We start from the raw sequence: 24,117 nt of genomic DNA on the forward strand, positions 1-24,117 counted from the left end.
ATGGATAAGAAGAAGAAAAATACACAGGGAATGGCACAGCTGAAATGGTGGGAGATGAGGAGGCAGAGGAGAAGCACAAGATATGGGCGTTATAGAAGCCAAGCTGAGTGCTCCCAAGTATGAAATTCACTGCTGCCACTAGCAGAATAGGAAATGAAGAGATGCCATCATATCTGTCAAATAGAAGGTCCCTAATGGCTAGACAAGCTTCCCTAGACTGGTGAGAATGGAATCCAAATCAAGTAGTACATAAATCAGAGGTGGGATGTAAAGACCAGAATACACTCTTTCAAGGTCTCCAGTTTCAATAATAAAATAGACATAGAGGACTTAAAGGAGATGGTAGACCAGCAAATTAGGACTGTTTTAACATGGAAAATACAAGAGCTTATTTCTTGGCTGAAAGGGAAGAAATTAAAGCATATTTAAAAAAGAGAAGGTTGGGAGGCCAAGACATGTGGATTGCTTGAGGTCAGGAGTTCGAGATCAGCATAGTCAACATGGTGAAACCCCATCTCTACTAAAAACACAAAAATTAGCTGGGTGTGGTGGCACACACTTGCAGTTCCAGCAACTTGGGAGGCTAAGGCAGGAAAACTACTTGAACCCAGAAGACGGAGGTTGCACAGTGAGCAAAGATTGCACTGCTGCACTCCAGCCTGGGCAACAGAGTGAGACTCCATCTCAAAAAAAAAAAAAAGAGAGAGAGAGAGACAGAGACAGAGAAGGAACTGACCCAGAACTTTGGGAGGAAAAAGGGTATCTTTTCCTCTTGGAGATGGAAGAATGGGAAGAGGAAGAAAATGGGAAACTATGTAAAGTTTTTGAAGAGAGGAAAGGTGCAAGTGTTCCCAGCTCCTTCTTCTGTGAGACTAAAGACAGTGTCCTCTGCTTAGCAGGAGAAAGCTGGGATGGGATGGGCTCCAGTACAGTGATAAATATCTGGAAGTTGCCTGGGAAAAGTTCTGCTATGTAGCATGGAGAACTTTGATAAGAACCAATGGTGTGTTCAGTGAGAGTGGCAAGGAGGGAATGCTGTCAAAGAGTAGCATTGTAAAATCCCAGTTGACAAGTTTCAACTGGACCTTTACTCTCAAACTGCAAAGACTTGGCCTTAACTGGACCTTACTTGCTGGATCAAAGTAAGATCCAGGCTGTGTCTGAGGCCTGAGGGAATAGTGCAAGTCTCAAAAGGGGGTATTACTGAACAATGACTGTCAGAGGAAGAAGAAAAATGGGCATTATTTACTTATCAACTTACTTATTTTTAATTTTTGACTTCTCCTAGCCAACTGCCCACTGATCATCTCTGGGGTATATTTCTGGATCATTCTCTCCTAAATAAATATATCTTCCCCAGTCCTTGTAATTTACTCTCCTTCCACCTTACGAAAAAAACAATCTAGACAGCAGCATTATCACTCGCCCAGGCAGCTACTCTAAAAAATATAAGAAATAAAAGTCATCTTTACCACACCTTCTTGCTCTCTGCCAAGCATCTGAAAACTCTCAATGTGTTCTCATCCTTTCTCCAATCAAGGACAAGAATAAAGAACCTCCTCTAAAGACACAGAGACCTGGGTTTGAATCCCACCTCAACCATTTCTACCTTGAATAATTCTGGGTGTACGAATGTGCTAAACCTTATTTTTTCCTTCTGTAAAATGGTTATATGACTAGTATAAATCATCGATAGTTATGAGATTTAAGTGAATTAATACCTGTAAAAAAAACTTAGTTTGGTATCTGTAAAACAGTAGCAGATAATCTCGGAATTCTCTTCCTCTTCTGCTGCCTACAAAGTTTCTGATCATATTTCTTAATTTTTATATTTATCATGGACAAATTTCTTGAATGTTTATGAATGCTTTATTGCAAATATTCAAATTATTTTGATTTGATTTTATAAATCAAGATGGTAATACTTTTGACTTACACATCAAGTGACTTTAATTGTATGTGCTTTTCTACACACTTTGAATCATGGTCTTTACACAATAAACACCTACTGATTAGTTTTTGTCATTTGTAAATTTTTTATTAAAAACTCTCAATAATTAGTCTTTTTTTTAACAACATTCTTGGAGTATATAATTAGTCATTTGTTGTTGTTGTTGTTGTTGTTTTAGAGATGGGGTCTCCCTTATTTTGCCGAGGCTAGTCTCAAACTTCCAGGCTTAAACAATCCTCGCACCTCAGCCTCCCAAAGTGCTGGGATTGCAGGCATGAGCCACCTCGTCCAGCCAATAATTAATCTAAGATGTAAATAAAATGAAGTCACCAATAAATTTCTAAATGCATCTTCATATTTTAAAATACATTAAATTCCCAGCAAAACATCCTAATATGTTGTTAACTGGTCATAGTCACACTCAAAATAGCTTACAATATGTCATAAAATCTTTTAGGATGGAAATATAAAATAACTAGTTTTTAACATGAAGGAAAACAAACCGCTAGGGCAGTTGCTGGCCCCTAGGTTTTCCCGGCCTCCCCCATTCCACCTGTCAAACCAACATTCACATTCTCTTCTTACTAATCCCTTCTTAAAGCTAATTTCAACTCCCCCTTATCCAGGGCAAAGGTTCAGAGGGAGAGGGAAAATAAGGACATTACTAACCCTGACTATTAAGCTGCAACATTATTCCACTGCCTACTGTCTGCTATGCCATCACTCTCAGCACCTCTTCCTCTTCCTACTTCTCTCTCCCATCTTCTCCAACCATTACCATTGACCCTGAACACTTACTTAAACTAACACATACATCTTTGTGACTGGGGAAACATTCCATTGTGATGGCAGCAGGTAAATGGAAACATGGTGTATATGGTTATTTGCCAAAAATTATTTAGTAAGTTACCTAAAATACTAATTTCTTCCATGAAGGAAGCCAATATAGAGCTAGGCTAAAATTAAAATTTAATTATAAATATCTGGTGGTAAAGTCTCACTTTTAATTAAGGTTCTTTGCATGACAACTAATTAGAAAGAGTAATAAATAAACACATAAAGGTTTCCAAAATGTATCTCCTTAAAGAATATATATGGGTGCTAACACACTGGGTGGATCCAAAAAAAAAGGCACAACAAAGACAACTCTGTAAAGAAATCTAGTTTAGAAACAAACTCCGCCATTCAAAATATTGGCTTGAGCAACCACACTTTTTCTTGTATCATACAGAACTTCAAAACAGATGGGAATGCATCTCTCTACACTAGCTCTTGATTCTGCTGTATCCCCTAAGAGGGAAATGGAATTACGGCTCAGTCACAAAGTCCTGGCCCTCATCTTCCCAGCGGCCTAAATCAATCCCCACTCCAGGACAAGATGCTTTGAGAGATGCATAATTATTTCAGGCCACTAGGGTAAGCACTATTCCTGGCAACTCTGCGGGCAGTGCCATGGATGAGGGCTTCTAATTCTCTTTGGTGATTTGGTTCTGTATAAACAGATTTTTCTTTCAGCCAGGTAATCAGGAAAGGTCAGCTCTGGTCCTGAGATCAAGGCAATCAAGGTCAATTTCAGTTCCTTTTCTGTGTAGTTTAGTCTAATTTTTCTCAGGCTGCCTTCCTGACAGCTGTCCTTATATTTATATCTGATTATCAAATACTTAGTGAAAGAATTTTTAGCAGCTTCTGATTCTCACCTAGTCATCCAAAGGCCTCTCAGCCTAAGAAAGAACAGGAATACACTTCAAATTAGTTTCCTTGAGAGGCCAAACTAAGACCCTAGGCGGTGAACCTGGGAGAAGTGTCTTCCATGGACATTGTGAGGGTGTGGTGGAGAATAATGCCTGCTCTCACCAGAGGCAAAGCTGATTCAACTTGCCTATTATCAAATCTCTAACTTTCGGTTTGGTACTGCAGCCACAATATACTCAGTTACTACCTAATATAGAAAGAGAAAGGCAAATCTTGTCATTCCCATTTGGAAGACGGTGAAATCGAGGTTTAAAAGTTTAGAAGAGGTGTCTAAAGTGAATCCGACAAAGCAGTGTTGTAGCTAGAAAGTAGATCAGCTGACATCTGTCCCTGGTTTTGTAGGTCACAGCCTCTTTGCAAGTTTAGAGCAGTGTTTTACTTACCATATTGCTCCTTGCAAACTTCTGTTTACTTTCTTAAAACAGTAGATACCAGTGAGAGGTGTACATTCGAGACACTTATACAATATACAAAGACTGAGCCGTCTGCATGTTGGGCACACAGCTCCAGGCTGAAGAATCTCTAAGGTTGTTAAGAAGCACAAAGGAGGCACGAGGGGGAGCAGGCTCTGATGTAAAAGGGATATCCTGTACCCCTCCAAAGGCCGATTAAAAACATCCTCTTCATCACTATGAATAAAAAACTAACCAATATATTCTGTGCTTTTTCAAACTGTACTGCTCTCCCTCAGTGTCTTCATTAAATAAATGCAAACACGTGTGCTTTGCAATGGGTAGGTGTAAAAGAACACTCTGCACAATTATATCTAGGCTGCCGCAGATTTACATCACATGCATACATATATCTAGGAGATATTAATTCACGATGACAGCTGAGCATGACAAATGCAACAGAACACAAGTTTGAAGGCTGAAAACAATGCAACTACATATCCCATGCTGACAAACACGCATACAATGAGTTTTCCCTCAACACACACGTGGCCGCACTCACAGGAGCTTAACCACATTGAAAAACCCCAAACACAAACACAGAAGGTTCCGGCGCCCGCAAGCGGCCCCCACACAGGCAGCTGCGCCTTCATCTCCAGGCAGGGATTCTCGTGCGTCCCCGGGTACACTCGCCCTCCCACCGGCATCCCACTGCGCGAACACATGCGCGCCAGCCGGTCCCCGCGCGCGCGCCCGCCCGCCGGGAAAGCGGCGGCTCCCGGGGCTGGGGGCAGGGCCCGGTGGGGCGGGAGCGCAGCGGGGCCGGGCCTGGGCGCCCGGGGAGGGGACGAGGGGCGGGCGCGGGGCGGCGCCCGGCTCACGTGGGCGGGCGGGAGCAGCTGAAGGTCCGCTCCGGAGCTTGGGCTGTCCTCTCGCGCGCGGCGCTGGCCGGGGCGGCGGCGGCGAAAGAGGAGGAGGAAGGCGGCGGTGGCGGCGGCAAAAGAGGAGGGAGGACGGGGGCGGCGTCGGACTGGAGCCGAGCGGCGGCGCGAGCTGCCCGGGCCGCTGTCGTGAGCTCGCCCGCCGGGCCCCCACCCCCGAGCTACACCCTGCCGTGCCCAGCACTGCCCGCGTCCGTGCCCCTGCGGGGAGCGCGCCGGGGCTGCCCCCCGAATGACGGGCGGAAGGTTCGACTTCGACGATGGCGGCACCTACTGCGGCGGCTGGGAGGAGGGCAAGGCGCACGGGCATGGCATCTGCACGGGGCCCAAGGGCCAGGGCGAGTACTCTGGCTCCTGGTCGCACGGCTTCGAGGTGGTCGGAGGCTACACCTGGCCCAGCGGCAACACCTACCAGGGCTACTGGGCGCAGGGCAAGCGGCATGGGCTGGGGGTGGAGACGAAGGGCAAGTGGATGTACCGGGGGGAGTGGTCACATGGTTTCAAGGGGCGCTACGGGGTCCGGCAGAGCCTGTGCACCCCCGCTCGCTACGAGGGTACCTGGAGTAACGGGCTGCAGGACGGGTACGGCGTGGAGACCTACGGGGACGGAGGTGAGCGGCGTAGCTGGCAGCTCGGCTGCTCCGCGAGCTGGTGCGGTGGGCTCTGCCCCGGCTGCTGGGAAGCGGGGAGGACGCCGGGCGCACGTGTCCGGAAACCCGCCAAAACACCTGGGGGAGCCTCCTACCCCTCGCCCGCGCCCGCTCTTTCCAGAGGGGGCGCTGGGGCCGGACTGGGGCGCGAGGGCTGAATCTGACCCCGTTCTTAGAGTGGGCCGTGTGTCCACACTCTGGGGAGCGAGGCGTGAATGTACCTGGCCGGCGCCAGCGCTGCGCTGCCACCGGGAGGGAGCGCCGCTCGGGAGGGCTGGGCTGGAGAGAGGACGCTGTCACTTGAGCCCGTCACATTACGTTCCTGATCCCTCCCTCTCCCGGCCGGGTCTGAAATCGCCACTCCCGTGGAGTTAGAGTGAACACCCTAAGCGGGTGAGGCTGGCGGTCAGTGCTGACCGCTCCCCGGATTGGTTTCACGTGGAGTCGTATTTCGCTTCTGGTCCTCTAGTAGCCTAAAGATAGAAGCCAGAATCCCGTAACTAGGATGTTGGGGAATTGTACCTTATTTGGGGGTGCATTTGGAAATGTCCTAGTTATGAGAGCGGAAAGGCCACCTGATGCAGGTGGAGTTCAGAGCCTGTGAGTTCCTAGTTTTCATTCCGTTCCTTGCAGTATCGGTCGTCCATGAAAAGCATAGCAGTCTTTGCTGACCTGAAGATCTTGGACAAATTACTAGAAAAATATTTTAGAAATGGGCAAGGAGGTCTATATTTTTTTAAAAAAAATACAGTTGACAGGTGTGTTCCTAGCAGCTACTTTACTCCTGAGAATGGCAATACTGAAACGATAATTTGCATTATGTATGACCTAAGCGGTATGCCTGGCTGTGAACAAAGATCACCTTATTTTAGTATTTAATAATATTTGCTGAAGAGATTGTGTATATTCCAGGACAGAAGTTCCTCTTTTATTAGGAAAGGTATACATTATTGAAACAGGTGTCAAAACCTGCTGAATTTCCTTGTGTAATACGCTGAGAAAGATATTCATGAATGGCTTATGCTTTAGTAAAGTGCTTTTCCTTATAATAAACATAATCATATTTAATTGAAAAGGGCTGTAGGAGGCAATATCACTTTTTGGAATTAAGCAGCTCAGAGTTGGAGGAAATTAAAGGGATCCAATTAAAAGTTTCTCCAGCCCACTGCAGCCCCATTTATACCATTGCTTATATAAAAGCTCACACAATTTGTACACTTCACTTAGAACACTTGGGCTGTGTTTCAAATGCAAAATGGCAGAATGGTAGGACTTGCTAAAAAGGACATCTTTTCATCCTGCAGTATAAATAAAGCATATGGTTCTCATGGATTAAAAGAGAAAAACTTTCTCTAATACTTTTCTGTGGGGCTGTATGAGTCCCGAGTTTCACACTAGTTAATTGGGACCCTTAAATGTTCTGAATGGGCATAAAATGCCTGGTTGACAGCCCTATAAATATGTTACTTTGTGACTGGATTTTATTGGAGGGCCCAGCTCTACTGTATAACTAAATTCCATGCTTAAAAGCAGAAGGCAAAATTTTTTTTATTTTTAATGCATGCATCATTTTATAACCTTTTAAGAAGGCCAGGGATGGCCCTCTTCAGTTTTGGAAGATTTAAAATAGTCTCCTTTTAAAGATGCTATTCATTAAACACACTCTTGGTTTAGGGTATTCATTATACCTAGTAATCAAAATATATATAGCACAGTAGAGGCCGTCTGTGTGCTTGTCATAGAAGCCCAAATAAGTCTCCGGAATGACTTTATGAATAATCTGCCTTCAGTTTTAAAATAAACTTTAAAAAAAAAAAAAAAACTTAAAATTTGGCTTCACCATGGGTGGTACTGTGGTTTTCTTTTTCTACCCCCAAAAAACTCATACACTAGTTAGGAAGAAAAACCTTAAAAATCACTTGAATGTCTACTCTGTGCTAGTGGATTTTCTGCTGTCTCTCATATTACTTCATTAGAAAGTTCTCAATCATAAAGGGAGTCTAAAGCAAGGGTATTGCTATAATTTATTTCATACAAAGGTTTTGGCCAAAATAGGAATATCACTAAAAAATTAGCTTGGGTTTGCCTGTTCTCACTAAGGAGTTAGCTTGTTTTTGTCTCCACTCTCCCCACCACCACATGTCCATTCCTGTACACTCCGTATCAGATTCAGGGAAAATCTGATTCCCTGTATTTTGTGGTGACATTAAACTGGAGGAGAAAGGAAGCAGTAATTCCATGTGAGAAGTATCAGTTTATTTTATTAGTGATTTGCGTGTGAAGTGTGGCTGAAATAGAAACCCCATGAATATTAACAATAAGTTGTCATACTCATTAAATCCAAGTATAAGTGCCCAGAATTTTTTGTGCTAATTCTGATCTGTACTTTTTTTCATTTGTCATAAACTATTGAAAATATCTGGGAAAACACAAATGTTTTGTTAACAAGATGCATTCTTGCACATACCCATTCGTAGCATATAAACTTAGGTTTGGCATAGCCAAGTGCAAATTTGACTAAAACTCCTAAGCTGGATGACTTCCACTACAAGACTGTGTAATTAAAATGACTAGATCTAAAAAATTAGCTCCCAAATGAACACAGTTTAAAACTGGTAAAAGTAATTTTTACACTTGTGAAATTTGCATCTATATTTTAGGAATCAAGAGGAACTAATTAGAACTTTATTTGAGCAGCAGGAAGAAGTTGGAACCCACCTGCTTCATAAAGAAATCGGCCCTTTTTATTTCTAGGTTCATTGACTAAACTAAACCTATTTTAAATTTCAGATGAACTGCTAACAGTTTGACTGTAATTGGTTTCTAACAATTCTGTGGAGGAATTCTTTCATATACTGTGATTTAACAAAATCGGAGGGGAATGTGGCCAATGCTCTTGTCCTCCCTTCTTTATTTGACAGTTAAGCAGAGACTTAAACTTTCTAATTATTGCTGTTGCCTTAAACAGCTTGGATTTTCAAGCCATACTTTTTTGGAAATTCTAAATACTGTACTAGTCTTATTTTTGGAGATAACAGTTTAAGGAAACTAGCTGTTAATTTTCCATCAGTGTTAGACATTAACGAAGATGGTATGGTTGTGTTTTTAAAAAGTACAGATACTTATTGATATCAAACAGCATCTCTGCAAATTGTTCTAGCAAAATTAACTTGTCACTATAGACAAAAGTTAGGAGGATATGATTATAGTATTCGTTTAACCAACAAAATATTAAAAATAAGGTGATTTATTTTAGTGCATTCAGGCCAGATTATATAACTTTCATCCTAGAATTTAAATTTTACCTATAGAGGCGAAGGAAAAGTCAAAGTCAAAATTTCCTAGTAATTCCATTCCCATTCCTGTTGAGATGATGGTATTTGGAGATGGCCAGTATTCAGTAGGAAGCTTCTCAGCCTGAAATGTTTTACATGACTATCTTATCCTCTTGGGTTAATCTTTTGGAGAAAACTATGGGTCATCCACCTCCTCAAAAGTTCATGGATGTCAGGTTAATACTTCACATCTACTCAGAATATGACATTCAGAGTACCAGACCAACTTAGTATTTCATTGTATATCTACTATTGCCTATGTCACATATGTCAGAATGAACAAAAAGAGAAGGCAATCTTGCAATTGGTCAAAACTGTTGACTTGGGAGTCATTATGGTTTTAACTTTCAAGTGCGATGAAATAACCAGCCATTATTAAAACGGTTACATAAAACTAGCATTTTTGGCCGGGCGCGGTGGCTCAAGCCTGTAATCCCAGCACTTTGGGAGGCCGGGGCAGGTGGATCACGAGGTCAAGAGACCGAGACCATCCTGGTCAACATGGTGAAACCCCGTCTCTACTAAAAATACAAAAAATTAGCTGGGCATCGTGGCGCGTGCCTGTAATCCCAGCTACTCAGGAGGCTGAGGCAGGAGAATTGCCTGAACCCAGGAGGCGGAGGTTGCAGTGAGCCGAGATCACACCATTGCACTCCAGCCTGGGTAACAAGAGCGAAACTCCGTCTCAAAACAAAACAAAACAAAAAAAACCTAGCATTTTTGCTTAGTGTTTTAAAAATGAATATATGCCATTCAGTGGAAATCTGTACATGGCAATATAAAATACAAAGTGACTGCAGGGTAGATCTATACAATCAGAAATGGAAAGAGGTCAAGACAGACTAATCATGATTTATTTTCTATGACATTGTGAATTGTTATGAAAAACACAGAAGTAATTACATTTAAAATTTTCCAGATAGCTTCTTTTGAGGGATACTGTAAACTAAAATTTATTCTTAATTAAAGGAAATGGCCTTGATTTTGAAAAGAAACTTCTAAATTCCCTAATTTAACATTCATTTCCTCCTTACATTATTTTAAAACTTGTACCAGGTTACTTTTTAATGTCTTTGCTTATTTTAGTAGCAAAAAAAATCACTATGAACAAATGGTTTAGATTAGAGATTATCCTGAAAAAGCATAATATTTGTTGACAAAGTGATCTGGTATCAACAACATTTTAATGGATACTGTCAAATACACCTTTCCTCTGAGATGAAATCCAAAATGCTAATAGTGGAAGATTTCATCTGGCCTTATATCAGTTTCTCCAAGGGTAAAGGGTATACTTTTTAGCCACCGTAGCTTTTTACTGTCAACATAGTCACCAGACACCCTCAGTCCACAAACACAGACCACAGGACACAAGAAAATTTTTTGTTCTCATATGAACTAATTCCTGCCCTCAGGATGCTTCTAGTCTGTGCCGTGATTCACAATGCAGTGGCAGCTGGGGAAATAGAGGATGCAGGGATTGGGCAAGTGATATGGCACAAAGCTTTGATCTTTTCACTTAGAAGCACAAAAATGTTAAATTGCTCAGTTTTTTTCATAATAATTCATTGTGTTCAAAATATATAATATATATTGTGGTTTTCAATTTACTCTTAGCTCAAAAACGCTCACCCAAATTCAAATAATAATCCTAAATATTCAACAGTTTTCTCTACACTAAAAAAAGACATGCTGAATGTAATGGAAAATTTTAGACGTTCATTTGATGACTGTGTCCCAAGTATTCAGATTTAAGCCTGTGTGCTTTTTGGACTCTTATACTGACGTAGACCTAAAAGTCATTTTTTTAGAGTTTTCCAGCTAAATTAGTAATCTTAGAATAAAACTTACAAATAGAATTCATTTCTTCTCCTCTTTCCTTGTCTTCCTAAGAGGAATTTTTAATGCATTAATTTCAGAGGGGAATGTTGTTTCCCAGTATCAACTTTTTGTATTAGAAAGTAGTGGTTTTCCTCTGAAATATATAAATTTTTTAATGAAAAGCAAAAAATATCTGAGTACTGGAAAACTCTATACAATGACATTAAATCCTTACACCCAGAATTACGGTGGAGGGGGGGACATTCACAAGTGGATGCAAAGTATCCCCAGGGTTGACTTGGAATGGGTCAGATTTGACCCTGGGCAGGCCTGCGCCAAGGTGCGCTGGATGGTGCAGGCGATCGCGCAGCTTCTGCCCCCTGCTCACACGGTGCTTTCTTGCGGTCTCTCCAAGGTACCTACCAGGGCCAGTGGGCCGGAGGCATGCGGCATGGCTACGGCGTGCGCCAGAGCGTGCCCTACGGCATGGCCACGGTGATCCGCTCACCGCTGCGCACCTCGCTGGCCTCGCTGCGCAGCGAGCAGAGCAATGGCAGCGTGCTCCACGATGCTGCGGCCGCCACCGACAGCCCAGCCGGCACCCGTGGCGGTTTCGTGCTCAACTTCCACGCAGACGCTGAGCTCGCGGGCAAGAAAAAGGGCGGCCTCTTCCGGAGGGGCTCCCTTCTCGGAAGCATGAAACTTCGCAAGTCCGAATCAAAGTCTTCCATCTCGAGCAAGCGCAGCTCTGTCCGCAGCGACGCGGCCATGAGCAGAATTAGTTCCAGCGATGCCAACTCCACAATCAGCTTCGGCGATGTAGATTGTGATTTTTGCCCAGTGGAAGACCACGTGGACGCCACCACCACGGAAACCTACATGGGCGAGTGGAAGAACGACAAGCGCAACGGCTTTGGCGTGAGCGAGCGCTCCAATGGCATGAAGTATGAAGGCGAGTGGGCAAATAACAAGAGGCATGGATATGGCTGTACCGTGTTTCCTGACGGCTCCAAAGAAGAGGGAAAATACAAAAATAATATTCTGGTCCGTGGGATAAGGAAGCAGCTTATACCAATAAGACATACAAAAACTAGGGAGAAGGTGGACAGAGCAATTGAAGGCGCCCAAAGGGCAGCTGCCATGGCGAGAACCAAAGTGGAAATAGCAAATTCAAGGTAAGTAAATGCAGGGTGGGCGATTTTGCCAGTTCGGTCAGAACAATGGAGTATCAAATATTATGTTTGTCTGTCTGCAGGTGGCATTGCTAAATGCATTCTAGAACTGCTAAAAAATCAAAGGTGAAAAATGATTGCACACAGTAGAATGAAAATCAGAAATGTACTTGCACTGTTCTGAAACTTGCCATCATCAAATAATGTCGAAGACACTTTAAGCTCCCCTTCCTATTCTGAATTACTTCTCTAATATTTAACAGCGTGAGGGAGTTCACTGAGACCCTGTGCTCATCTTCGTGAGCCAGGGAAGTTACTGTTTTCTTTTGTTTTTTGTATTTTTAAAGAAGGATCTCTGAAATGCTGCCATAGAAAGCACTGTGTTTTGTGTACCAAAAGAAAATAGCAATCCATGTAGAAACATACTTAGTATAGATGTGTACCTTTATTCTGATATTTACATTGGAGGTATGTATACTTATCCTAGCTTATACAGTTTATTCTATTTACTGAAACCTTAGAGGTGAAATCGATTTCGAGACAGCCACCAAAATCTTCATGTGTCAAAAGTGGGAACTAACATGACAAAATCTGGCATGCATTATTTTAAACATTGTTTAAATAATGTTTAAACAATGTTTAAAAAACAATGTTTAAAACAACAGAGCTACATGGGAAAGGCAAAGAGACCCACAAGAATCACCACATTCTATGCAGAAGAGATTAGGTCACTGGTGTATTAAAAGGAAAGGGGTGGAGAGAACCTGACATGGACAGATGGGACTCTCAATGTGCCAACGTTGGAAGAAAGAAGAGCAGTGGAGAAAGGCTGGAGTGAGTAGGAGAAAGCCAGTGAATAATAGATTGACAAGTGGGGTGTATGTGTGGGCACAGAAGGACTATGTGCTTGAAGTTTTACCATTAATAGCTGGTTTCAGGTATCCAGCAAGGGGGATGGAGTAATCTATTGGGAATAGAGTTCTATTAGGGAAGTATATCATAGGTGAGACCAAAAAAAAAAAGGTGTGGTTATAAATGGAAATTTTATTTTTAGGCTGATTTAAGTGGGTACTGACTAGCCACAGCTTTGTAAGACTTGAAGCATAAATTTAGCATCGAATATTAAAAATCTTGTTTCTGTCTGAATAATACTCTTCCACACAAGTAAATGTCCTTTCAGAACCACAAAATGTTAGCATGTCTTCAGGTTTTCATTCTTGGCATTGGATTAATGAACCCCCCCCCCCGTTTTTTTTGGTTAGCCATATGAAATTTCCACTGAACTTTTAAATGTACAAAAAATATGGTGACATCATATGATTCAACTTGGTACTTCTAGAGTTCTTTTTTTTTTTTAACTGCCCCTACTTATTTTTTAAGAACTACAAAGTAAAGTAAGGCTGCATTTTTTGCATTACTTTTAGATGTATATTATGTTATATATATTACGTTAAAAGGCCTCAAGGTTTTCATTTTTATCCCAAACTAATCCCATTTCAAGGCTAATATTTTTTGTTGATCAGCACAAACTTTGATGAAGGATCTCTCCTGTCTTCTCTACCAGGCCTCTTTTACTTTAGATGGCAGTTTTGGATCTACTTTGCTTTTCATTTTGCTTATAGATCAGATACTCAGCGCATCTAATCTTGCTAGCTTACTTGCAGAGCTAGTGATATATATTGTTAGGCCCTAGCCTTAATTTTAAGTGCACACTTGGATTCTTCCATGTCATTTTCTCCTTACAACTTAGTGATATGCTAAAGGCAGATCAGTCTTGGCAGGTGAAAAATGAACCTGTGCAGAACACTTCAACAAATGACTTATTCTTATGATTAGTTTCCATTGGAGGAGTTTGTATAACAGAAAGGGACTAGCAATGCACAGATGATCTTTGATTAGGCTAGTATTATAAAACTATCACCCAGGTCCTAGCCATGTTCTCTCTGTTGAAAGTCTTTTGGGGTTAGTATTTCATTTGAGAATACTGTATTATATAGTTATAATTAAGAGATCTTTAGTTTAAGACCTTATACTTTTAGCCAGTTCGTTATTTCATAAAGATTTCACCTAGCTGTGTTTAAAATGCTTAATTCATTATGCAAATGAAATAAGCCAGTCACAGAAAAACAAATACTGCATGATATCTCTTAATCAAGTACTGCAGTGACTTCGCTTGATCTAAAATGGTCAAGCTCATAGAAACATAGAATAGAATGTTAGTTGCCAGGGATTGTAGGGTGGGGAAAATGGAGGGTTATTTTTCAACAGATACAAACTCTCAGCTGTGCAAGATGAGTAAGTTCTATAAATCAGCACTACAACATTGTGCCTATGGTTAAAAATCCTGTATTGTGCATTTAAGAATTTGTCAAGGTCAGGTGCTGTGGTACATGCCTGTAATACCAGCACTTTCGGAGGCTGAGGCAGAAGGATCACTTGAGCCCAGAAGTTCAAGACCAATCTCTGCAGCATAGTGAGACCCCCTCTCTACAAAAAATAAGAAAACTAGCCAGGCGTAGTAGGCACACACCTGTAGTCCCAGCTACTTGGGAGATTGAGGTGAGAGGATGACTTGAGCCCCAGAGGTCGAGACTGCAGTGAGCTGTGACTGTGCCACTGCACCCCTGCTCACATGTCACAGCAAGACCCTGTCCCAAAAAACAAAACCAAAAAAAGAATTTGTTAAGACGGTAGGTCCCATGTTAAGTATTCTTACCACAGTAAATAAAATATTGTTCAGATGACACAATCAACAAATTAAAAATAAAAGCATTCGATTAACCTTCTGTATTTTACTCAGTTTCACTGTTTTAGTCCTTTTCCCAGATTCCTTGCTATGACACAATGAACACTTCAGATTAGAGCTTCATAACTTGTTTTTGGAGAAAGCAGTTAAAGGAATGACATTCCCCTTAAAATAGCTCTGAGTGTTGAGTTCTACACTCTTTTAAAAACTTTAAAAATAAGAAAACATTCTCTTAAGATTTGCTGCCTGGGGGATAGGACTTTTAGCTACATTATTGTCATAAACCATGGCTCTTTCTAATGCCAGAATATCTACAAAATGTCCATATAGAACATCTGTATGACCCTTGTATGGTTGCTGTTATCAGTGTTTTTGTTTTTAAAACTACTGAAAATTTAAAAACATAAGATGACACTCTTCCCACCTAGCCCAATGATGACAGAAGAAAAACTAGAAACTAAGTCTCTTGGCAGCTACTGCTATTGAAGTCACTAATTCATCATTAGCAACAAACGGAGATGATCAATGAATAGTTATTGACTGTTCAGTTGTCCACCCAGGTAGTGTAAATCACTGTTTCTCAGCAACATAGTGAGACCCCATCTCTACAAAAAGTAAGAAAGTTAGTCAGGCGTGGTGGTGTACACCTGTAGTCCTAGCTACTCAGGAGACTGAGGTGGGAGGATGGCTTGGTAGAGAAGACTGAAGGCCCCCAATTTCAGATCTGGAAAGGCCAAGAGAGAGCATCTGGTCCAAGCCCCTTGCATTCAGAGGCAGGGACATGGGCTCTACCCAAGATCACCCCACTGTTCCTGTAATGTTTTCATTCCATTTCTGTCACTTATGCTTTAGAGACTTTTATTTGCTTTTCAAGTCCCAGGGAAATGGGCCCACCCTTGTACCATCATTCTATTTTATCCTGAAGCAAAGGTTCAAGTTGGCTCTAAAGGAAAACAATTATATTCTCCAATAATGTCTCCAAGAGACACAGAACCAACCATCTTTGGCCCAGAGATTCACGAAAGCATAGTAGATCTGTGGATCTTTACTTTGCTTCTCTGAGGAGGGAGTTGTGTTGCTCTCCAGTAAACACGCGCAGAAGGCTTATTTCCGAAGGCTTATTATGGGCATCTGTATAATTCTGACAGGTCAAAAACTATCGGGATGGCATAAGGGTAGATAGTAGATGTCACATAGTAGATACAGAGTTGATAGATTGTAGCAGGTTAGCACTTAGAGTCAAGACCATAGGAAAGCTAATAATTTTACTGACTCCTGGAACTTATTTTTAGGCTTGTGCTCTGCTCCAAAAGGTACTATGTTTATAAGATTTAACAAAATTTTATTTCCCTTTTGTCTTGGTCCTAAGGATATAAATCATAACCTGGAATTGAGAAAGGGTCTCGACCTTTTTTTTTTTTTTTTTTTTTAAGAAATGTTCAAAGGGTGGGAGAGCAACTCTAAATATCTTAAGAAATTAGTGTACCTAGCAGCTACCAAGGCTGCTCCATGCCAGTAGCTGACAATACCACCTCTAGTCCTGGGATCCTAGCATCTCTGCTTTTAGGTGAAGATGCTACTCCGAGAGAGAGATGTTAGAACTGGGGAGACTGGAGCTAGTATCTAAGCCCAAGCTCCATGACCTTTCCTTTGTCAGTGTGTACCCTTGATGGTAACTTGGCCAATCAGACCCTTTTGAGTCCCTGGCGTGCTTTATCAGAGCCCTAACCTATAACTAGAGCCTTATAATTTAGAATTGGCTCCCCCAGTATGCTGAATTTACATTTTAGATAATATAGGCAGAATCTGTTTTGGTAGAAGAGACAGAAGGCCTCCAATTTCAGATCTGGAAAGGGCAAGAAAGAGCATCTGGTCCAAGCCCCTCGCATTCAGAGGCAGGTACTGAGGCTCTGCCTAAGATCACCCCACCGTCCCTGTTGTTTCCGTTCTGTTTCTTAAGCATTCAGTTTTCATTCCCTTAGCTTTTGCCTCCTCAATTCCTTCAGCTGTTCCTGTCATTTCAACTACATTTCTCATTTGGTCAATTTTTAATCCATTGACTCTTGTCTCAATAATTCCTTAAATGGGATATTCAAAGATGTCACTACTTGAGAAAAATATTCTAAGAAAGAATTATAAAGTAAGGTATTTGGGTGAGAAAGCAAATAAGAGATGACCGGTAGAGAGCCCCACTTCTGTGGAAATGAACAGATCACTTAGGAAGAGGTGTGGACAGAGCCTAGTGTGATCCAAGTATTGGAAGAAATAATTATCTTGCAAGAATATGGAAGATGTAGGGGGGTGGGAGAGAGCTGGCCTCAAGCAATTAAGAACCACAAGCCTTTGCTTTTATTGGCTTTGTTTTAAGAAAAAAGACTATAAAGTGAGGAGGTTAGCAAGTTAGTAGGTAACTGCTCCATTCTGTAGACTTTGGCAAACTCTGATCACCCCCACTAAAGCTAGTGAAGCTCATTGGTAGTCAGCTGGGCAGGCTCCAGTACTGCCAGGAAGTGTCAGTGATGGGGATAGGTAGCCGGTCACATGGGACTTGGCTGCTCCTGTTGCCAAACTCTCCCTGACCATTGCTGCCACTTCAGGTGATAATAGGGACACCCAGACATGTAATCTTAGGAAGGAGTCCTCTTCTGTCCCCTGTCCAGCCCAGAACTAAGATCTGATGCCATGTTTGCCAACTTTGGACTTAAATACAAAAATGAGACATACTTTTCCTGTAGAATTTTTAAAAACTATTCTCCATACTTTTGTATAAAAAAAAGGATATATTGCATTTTCATGCAGATGTTCCCCACTTTTCCATACTCAGAATGATTCAACCATGGCAGCTTGCTATCTGTTGGAAGGGAGGTCTCAGCCCCCGTCCCTGCTCCCCCTGGCTAGCTCCTCGGGCTGCTGGGTCTTCACTCTGCTTTAAGCCTAAGTCCCTTCTTAGAGGAAGTTTTCCTCAACCCACTTCCTCTTAGCCCACTTCTAGTCTAAAATTCCCCCATTGGTCTAAATTGACATTTAATTTTACAATATTTGTTGAATATCTCTCACCCCAACTAGATTGGGAAGGATGGACTGACTGAAGTCAGCTTTGCTCACTTTTGTAAGCCCAGCAGCAAGCTTAGATCAAGGCATGTTAATAAGTGCTCTAGTAAATATTTGGTGAATTAATTAATTAAATTTTCACGACTTTGGGTATGACCACTGGCAGTGCTCCTAATTTGGTTTTTCTGGGTAAAACTACATTTTAAAGATGGAAACTTAGCTTTCATAATTCATCATGCTGTAATCTGACAGTAGTCAAGGAATGCAGAAAATGCCAAAGTGTGTGCTACGGGTATCCTTTTCCTTAATTAAGTCAACATTGTTTCGAGATATAACCCGGGAGTAAGGGCATCAGGTTAAGCCAAACTCTTATCTCCATTCTTCATAAGTATTGAGCTAGTCAGTGATCTGTATGAGAGATTCCCTTCTAGATGTGAAAACTCCAGGAAGTCAGCTTACCCTGACTGCAATAACATTGGCTTAGCTTCCGTATTTGATAGCACCAAAACATGTAATATGTCAGGATGTGGGAGCTTTTTTTTTTTTTGTTGAAAGTTTTTCTTGAATGGGGGTCATTTTTCTTAGGCTCAAACAATATCATTTAATTTAACACATAAAGTTAGATGGGATAGAACACTGGCTATTACCAATATTAGAAAAAAAGCCCATTCTTTGCTAAGTTATTATAAAGGGCCAAGACTTTGAAATTTTTAAATTCTCCTTAACAGAGGGATTTCCTTTCTCTCTTGCAAGTCAAAGCTGTTTATAAGCTATCTTTATGTCTGTACTGTAATGGTAGTGTTGTATTATATTTTTAAACAAAATTTAGATCACCTTTTCCGTGGATTTTTTTTTTTCTTTTACTGGTGCCCTGTTTAATTTTGAATAATTAGCACAAGTGATTTTTATGGGAAGAGAAAATCCATCTGATGCCTTCTAAGTCATTTTAATGAATAAGTCGTTAAATAGTTAAAGAAATTTTAGGACAAAATCACCTGAAAATGTGGGCATTTATTGCTAAGGAAAGCATTAGTTATTTTCTTTAGTTCTGCTACCTGTGTTCTTCCGTATCTGCACCTTGGCTGCCTGTCACTCTTTGCACCTGTTGGTAACCAGTGGTTCCAGAGGCGTGGTTGAAACACCCAGACTCTGAAGTTCAGAAAAGTTATGGTGAACAGGGAGCATTGGTTACCTTACCCTTCATGGCAGGGTTGTTTTGAAGATTGAATGGGAGAGTATCCTGGGTCTTTGTAAACTGTAAACCACACATAGTAGTTGATATTTCATAAAATGTTGCAATCCTAGAAGTACCATTTTCTTAAGTGAAAGTTGATAGAAGACCAAGAAGCCAAACTGGGATGGAGGTAAAGATGAAGTGAGGAAGGAAACAGGAAGGGAAGAAAGGTTTAGTAAGTAGAAATGGAGATAAGCAAAAGGAAGAGAGTTAAATCTACCGAGCTTGACCACCTGTGTGCAGACATGAGCTTGTATCAAAACGCAGCCCATTTCCAGCCCCAGAGCTGTGTGAAGTCAGCAGGCAATTTTATTTTTTAAGACTGAAAAGTGAGCAAGGAAATGGCATATTCATTTATATCAAGTTATGCCCAAGGTACTATTCTGAAGATAACAGGATAATAAAGGTCTTACCTTAAAGTATGTTAGTGTAGGCCGGGCACGGTGGCTCACATTCGTAATCCCAGCACTTTGGTATGCCAAGGTAGGCAGATCCCTTGAAGTCAGGAGTTCAAGAACAGCCTGGCCAACATGGTGAAACCCCGTCTCTACTAAAATTACAAAAATTAGCTGGGCATAGTGGTGGGCACCTGTAATCCCAGCTACTCGGGAGGCTGAGGCAGGAGAATCGCTTGAACCTGGGAGGCGGAGGTTGCAGCAAATGATGATCCCGCCACTGCACTCCAGCCTGGGCAACAGAGCGAGGTCTCAAAAAAAACAAAAGTTACTGTAGATCATCATCCTTTTATTTTTATATTTTTATCCTTTATAATTTTTGTATTGAACATATAGTTTTCAAATACATTTTTCTCTTCTTTATCAAAGAATGTCCATTTCCCATGGGAGAAAGGGGGGTGCCTTGTCTAACTTCCTCACAGTTTTTCGTGGCTGATTAAGGAAAGACATGATTATCCATATCAAGGGATCCAGGAGCAGTCATTGAGCATTCTCTCTATTCATGCGCCAAGGGAGCAGCTGAAAACAGAAAGATGACCTAGGTGCCAGCTCTGTCCTGCCCCCACAAGCAAGGGGTTAGGCTTGGATATAATAGAACTGAGAGTTGTGACTTGGGAGCACAGAGAAACTCCTCTGGCTAGCTCCTGTCCTTCAGCTCTGATGTCATATCACTCACCATGCAACAGGTCATTATACATAACATGGGAACACTGTGCATTATGACAGCCTTGTAAAAACTCCGTAGGGTATCTTGTTTCTGAAGATCTTTATTTAAAAAAAAAAATTCTTTCTCCAGCCCTCTCTCCCAAGTCCAGGCCCATTCAGACACTCAGAGGCATTGAGATGGACATATGTTTTAGTGACTAACAAGTAGGTTCAATAGAATACAGATGTAATTAAAATTTGTCTTGGGCCATAATAAATGGGAAGGTCGCACAGTTCTGTAGACTTTTAAGCCATTAAAAGCATGTTTTTTAAAAACTCAAATTGTATAGGCATGGACTTCCACTTTGATTAAATAGGGAGGACAAGGAGAAGACACTCTATATGTTATGAATGGGATATGAGACAATATACAGTCCTGCAGAGATCTACTTAGTGAAAGCTGGCACTGAAGACTGGAAGGGAAAAATAAAATTCCAAGATGATGATCAACCAGGTTTTAGGAACACATATTGACCCTGTTTTAACTGTAGAAGCCTCATCTTTCTTAGATAGTACAAATTTCAACAGATTCCAGCTTATAGGCCCTGAAATATGACTCTTTCTCAATAGCATAAAGATGAAGAATTAAAGCAGCAATTTCTTTTTAGTATAGCATCATTTGTAATGAAAACCATCCTACTCCTGTGTTTTCTGGAAAGCCCCCAAAGATGGGATTGCATTCATATTTTATCCTGTATGCTTTGTGTGAGTTTCAGCTTTGACCTGGAGAAACTCTGTTTTTAAGCCAGTGGCAGAGTTCTGCATGCACACTGCCATAGCGGGTAGACTTCTCCAAGCAGCAGCTGCCAGGCAGCCGAAGCACCCTGCTCACAACTTTCCATTATGGATTAAGCTGACTCTGCCAATCTCACTTTACTCAAGACACCAAACTGGATGCTTGCAAGACTAGTGCCTTGCAAATCTCTGAGATGCTTTTCTTATTATAGATGAAATATGAACATTGTGTTTAGGAACAGGATCCAACAAATGCCAAAGGTATTTATGTAAGTCATTCAGCTTTAGTACAACAGCCTCTTGAGAATAAAGTCAAATCAGCTTTTAATTATTTCACCTTTCTGTTTTAGTTGGTGCTTCACATTTGTTTGTATAATATGTTAAATTCAAAATAAGCTTCTTTCTCAAAAATTTAATTAATATGTAAGGAATCAAGATTGGCTTTCAAATAGTATAACTCTTTGAAGTCAATCTTCTTAGGACTTCCACATGGGCCAAAAGGAAGCTGTTTAAGCCAAGTAAAATATATTAATTCACTTTCTAGCACTTTCAATACAATAGATTGTCAGAGATTAATGAATAATTTTCTTATGTTTTTCTTACATTTTTAAACTTAAATATGGCAAAAATTTTGGTGACTTTTACTATATTCAGTCAATAGAATTTTGATCTCAGTTGCTTGATCTAGAAATCCCTATCAATGTCATTTTTTAAATTGGCATGGGAGCATTTTTGAAGTATTATTTCAAGATTTCACACCTTCCATCCATTAGGGAAGCATTTGAGATACACATGGGGAGCATGTTTTGACGTGTTGAGATAACCCACGGAAGCCAGCAATTTAGGGTTCAAGGGTAAGAACGGAACAGCCTCAGATGATAGGGCCTTACCTTCACCCCAGCCCCCTTGCTGCTCAGTCAAGTGATTTGAAAGTCAGTTGAACTGTGGACTAAAAGATTACTTTGTAAAGACCCAAATACCCTAGTAGGGGTGATGGTAGCCCAGCCCATTTTATAAGGTTCAGTTCTTAATGAATTACCAACTCTAATCATTCTTAGTTACATTAATCTGTTATATACTATGGAAATGTAAAATTGTGATTAAGACCTAATTCTTTTCATCACGATGTCTGGTTAGGACAGATGAAAAAGCAGTTGTTACACATTGGATATCAGCCCCTTTGTTAGGTAACCCTAAGGGACTTGATCATAGCCTAGGGCTAGAGGCAGGAGTCTTGTAGGCTGCATCCAGAGTGAGAACCAAGGGATGTGTGGGTGTTTTCCAGAAGAGAGAGGTGGATGGAAAGGACAATGGACCATGTGTATTTGGGGTCCAGTAAAATGTGCAGTATGCTTGGAAAAGAGTACTAGGTATAGGGTGTTGAGAGATGAGCAGGGTTTCTTGAACCTATAAGGGGGAGTTTGGACATTATCCCAAGGATAGGGGAAGGCTATTGATTAGGTCTTAGGCAGAATTACATCATTATCTTTAGAAACATCACTCTGGCTGCAAGGTGGTATAGGGATTGGGGAGAGTAAGGGGTAGAGAAACTGGAGACAGATTAAATAGTCACAGGCTGGGCGCAGTGGCTCAGGTCTTTAATCCCAGCACTTTGGAAGGCTGAGGCAGGAGGATCACTTGAGCCCAGGAGTTTGAGGTTGCAGTGAACTGTGATCATACCACTGCACTTCAGCCTGGTATAGAGCAAGACCCTGTCTCTAAAAATAAAAATAGTTATTTGCTAACTAGTAATCTAGGTGGTAGCCTATGTGTTGGGCTAAGCCATGGAAGTGGGATGGAAAGAAGCACATGATTGAATGAGAGCCTCCCAGGCAGATTCACAAGGACCCATGGCTGGTGGGGTAAGCGTGGTAAGCCGAGAAAAGGAAGAGTCAGACTGGCTCCAGGTTCTTGGCTTAGACAACTAATGGATAGTGGTACTATTTACTCAGAAGGATACCAGACAGGAAGGGAAAGATTTAGAGAGAAGATAAGTTTGGATTTTAGCCCAAAAGATAATGAGGGAAGATAGGTCTGGAACTCAGAGATTTGAGCTGTGCTTGCAGAGCTTGGAGCCAATCCCTGAAAACGATTCTTATGGGACTTGCAGAGAAAGAGAAAATCTGTGTATGTAATATAGACACAGCTCTTTTTAAGACGTACAAGTAGGCCAGGCGTGGTGGCACACACCTGTAATCCCAGCACTTTGGGAGGCCAAGATGGGCGAATTTCTTGAGGTCAGGAGTTTAAGACCAGCCTGTCCAACATAGTAAAACCTCATCTCTTCTAAAAATACAAAAATTAGTCAGGTGTGGTACACATGCCTGTAATCCCAGCTACTCAGGAGGCTGAAGCAGGAGAATTGCTTAAACCTGGGAGTCAGAGGTTGCAGTGAGCCAGGACCGCAGCACCATTGCACTATAGCCTGGACAACAGAGTGAGACTCCACCTCAAAGAAAAAGAAGTACAAGTAAATCAGTTCTCACATTAAGTGACTAGGAATTTGTTGCCTTATGGCAATGCAATTCAGGTATCTGAATTTCTATTCTTGAATTTGTGAGGTTATTCTTTCTAAGATTTGTGCTCAAGGGACCTACCCAGTGAGCAAGCTCTGTTGGACTGTTTTTTTTTTTCTCTTGGCAATCTACTAGAACAAAATATCACTCTCACAAATTATTATGCTAAAGAAGCATGATTTGGCAAACGTGTATTTAGTGCCAGCTCTGTCCAAATACAACAGTAGGCCCTGAGAATACAGAAATGAATAAGAAATAAAACCTGTCATTAAAAGCAAATGTGCAACTGGCAGGTGCTGTGGGACTGCAGACTGGAGGGACCCACCAAGAGGCACCTGTGACCCATTCGGGGTGAGCTCATCACCAACACTTTCCTGGAGCTCTTTGCACCAGCAGCGCTTCTTGCTTGAATGCCTTCTCCCTTGTCCCCCTCCTTGCCTAAGCTCTGTCAGTCCTTTTTTTTACACTCAAGGTCCATAGTAGGCATGGACTGCATTAAGAAACAAAATGTCTCTTCCAGTAAGTTATTTTACACCTGGTAATAGGAATGCTATCAATAAAGCATACAAAATACATATATGAATTTTATAATGCAAAGGGGAAAATTATTAGTGGCTTCCTTAAAAAGTTTAAAAAATTATTTCTACATAGAGTCTGTAAGGTA

The 24,117-nt window shown here is 41.4% G+C and overlaps 2 protein-coding genes across 5 annotated transcripts in view; one reads left to right on the plus strand and one right to left on the minus strand.

The window, feature by feature from the left end:
• The window catches only part of GDAP1 (ganglioside induced differentiation associated protein 1), a 44,678-nt gene extending 39,408 nt beyond the window's left edge, over positions 1-5,270 (minus strand). Inside the window, exon 1 of the mRNA XM_035277173.3 lies at positions 4,977-5,270. The gene's annotated coding sequence lies outside the window, so the exon portion shown is untranslated. The remainder of the gene's footprint in view (positions 1-4,976) is intronic.
• The window catches only part of JPH1 (junctophilin 1), a 79,878-nt gene continuing 60,785 nt past the window's right edge, over positions 5,025-24,117 (plus strand). For all 4 annotated transcript variants that reach the window (XM_035277169.3, XM_035277171.3, XM_035277170.3 and 1 more), the window contains exons 1-2: positions 5,025-5,647; positions 11,255-12,014. In XM_035277169.3, coding sequence (XP_035133060.1) covers positions 5,269-5,647; positions 11,255-12,014 — 1,139 coding nt within the window. In that variant the 5' untranslated portion in view covers positions 5,025-5,268. The remainder of the gene's footprint in view (positions 5,648-11,254; positions 12,015-24,117) is intronic.

Source organism: Callithrix jacchus, chromosome 16, assembly GCF_049354715.1.
Source record: "Callithrix jacchus isolate 240 chromosome 16, calJac240_pri, whole genome shotgun sequence".
NCBI classification, from domain to species: Eukaryota; Metazoa; Chordata; class Mammalia; order Primates; family Cebidae; genus Callithrix; species Callithrix jacchus.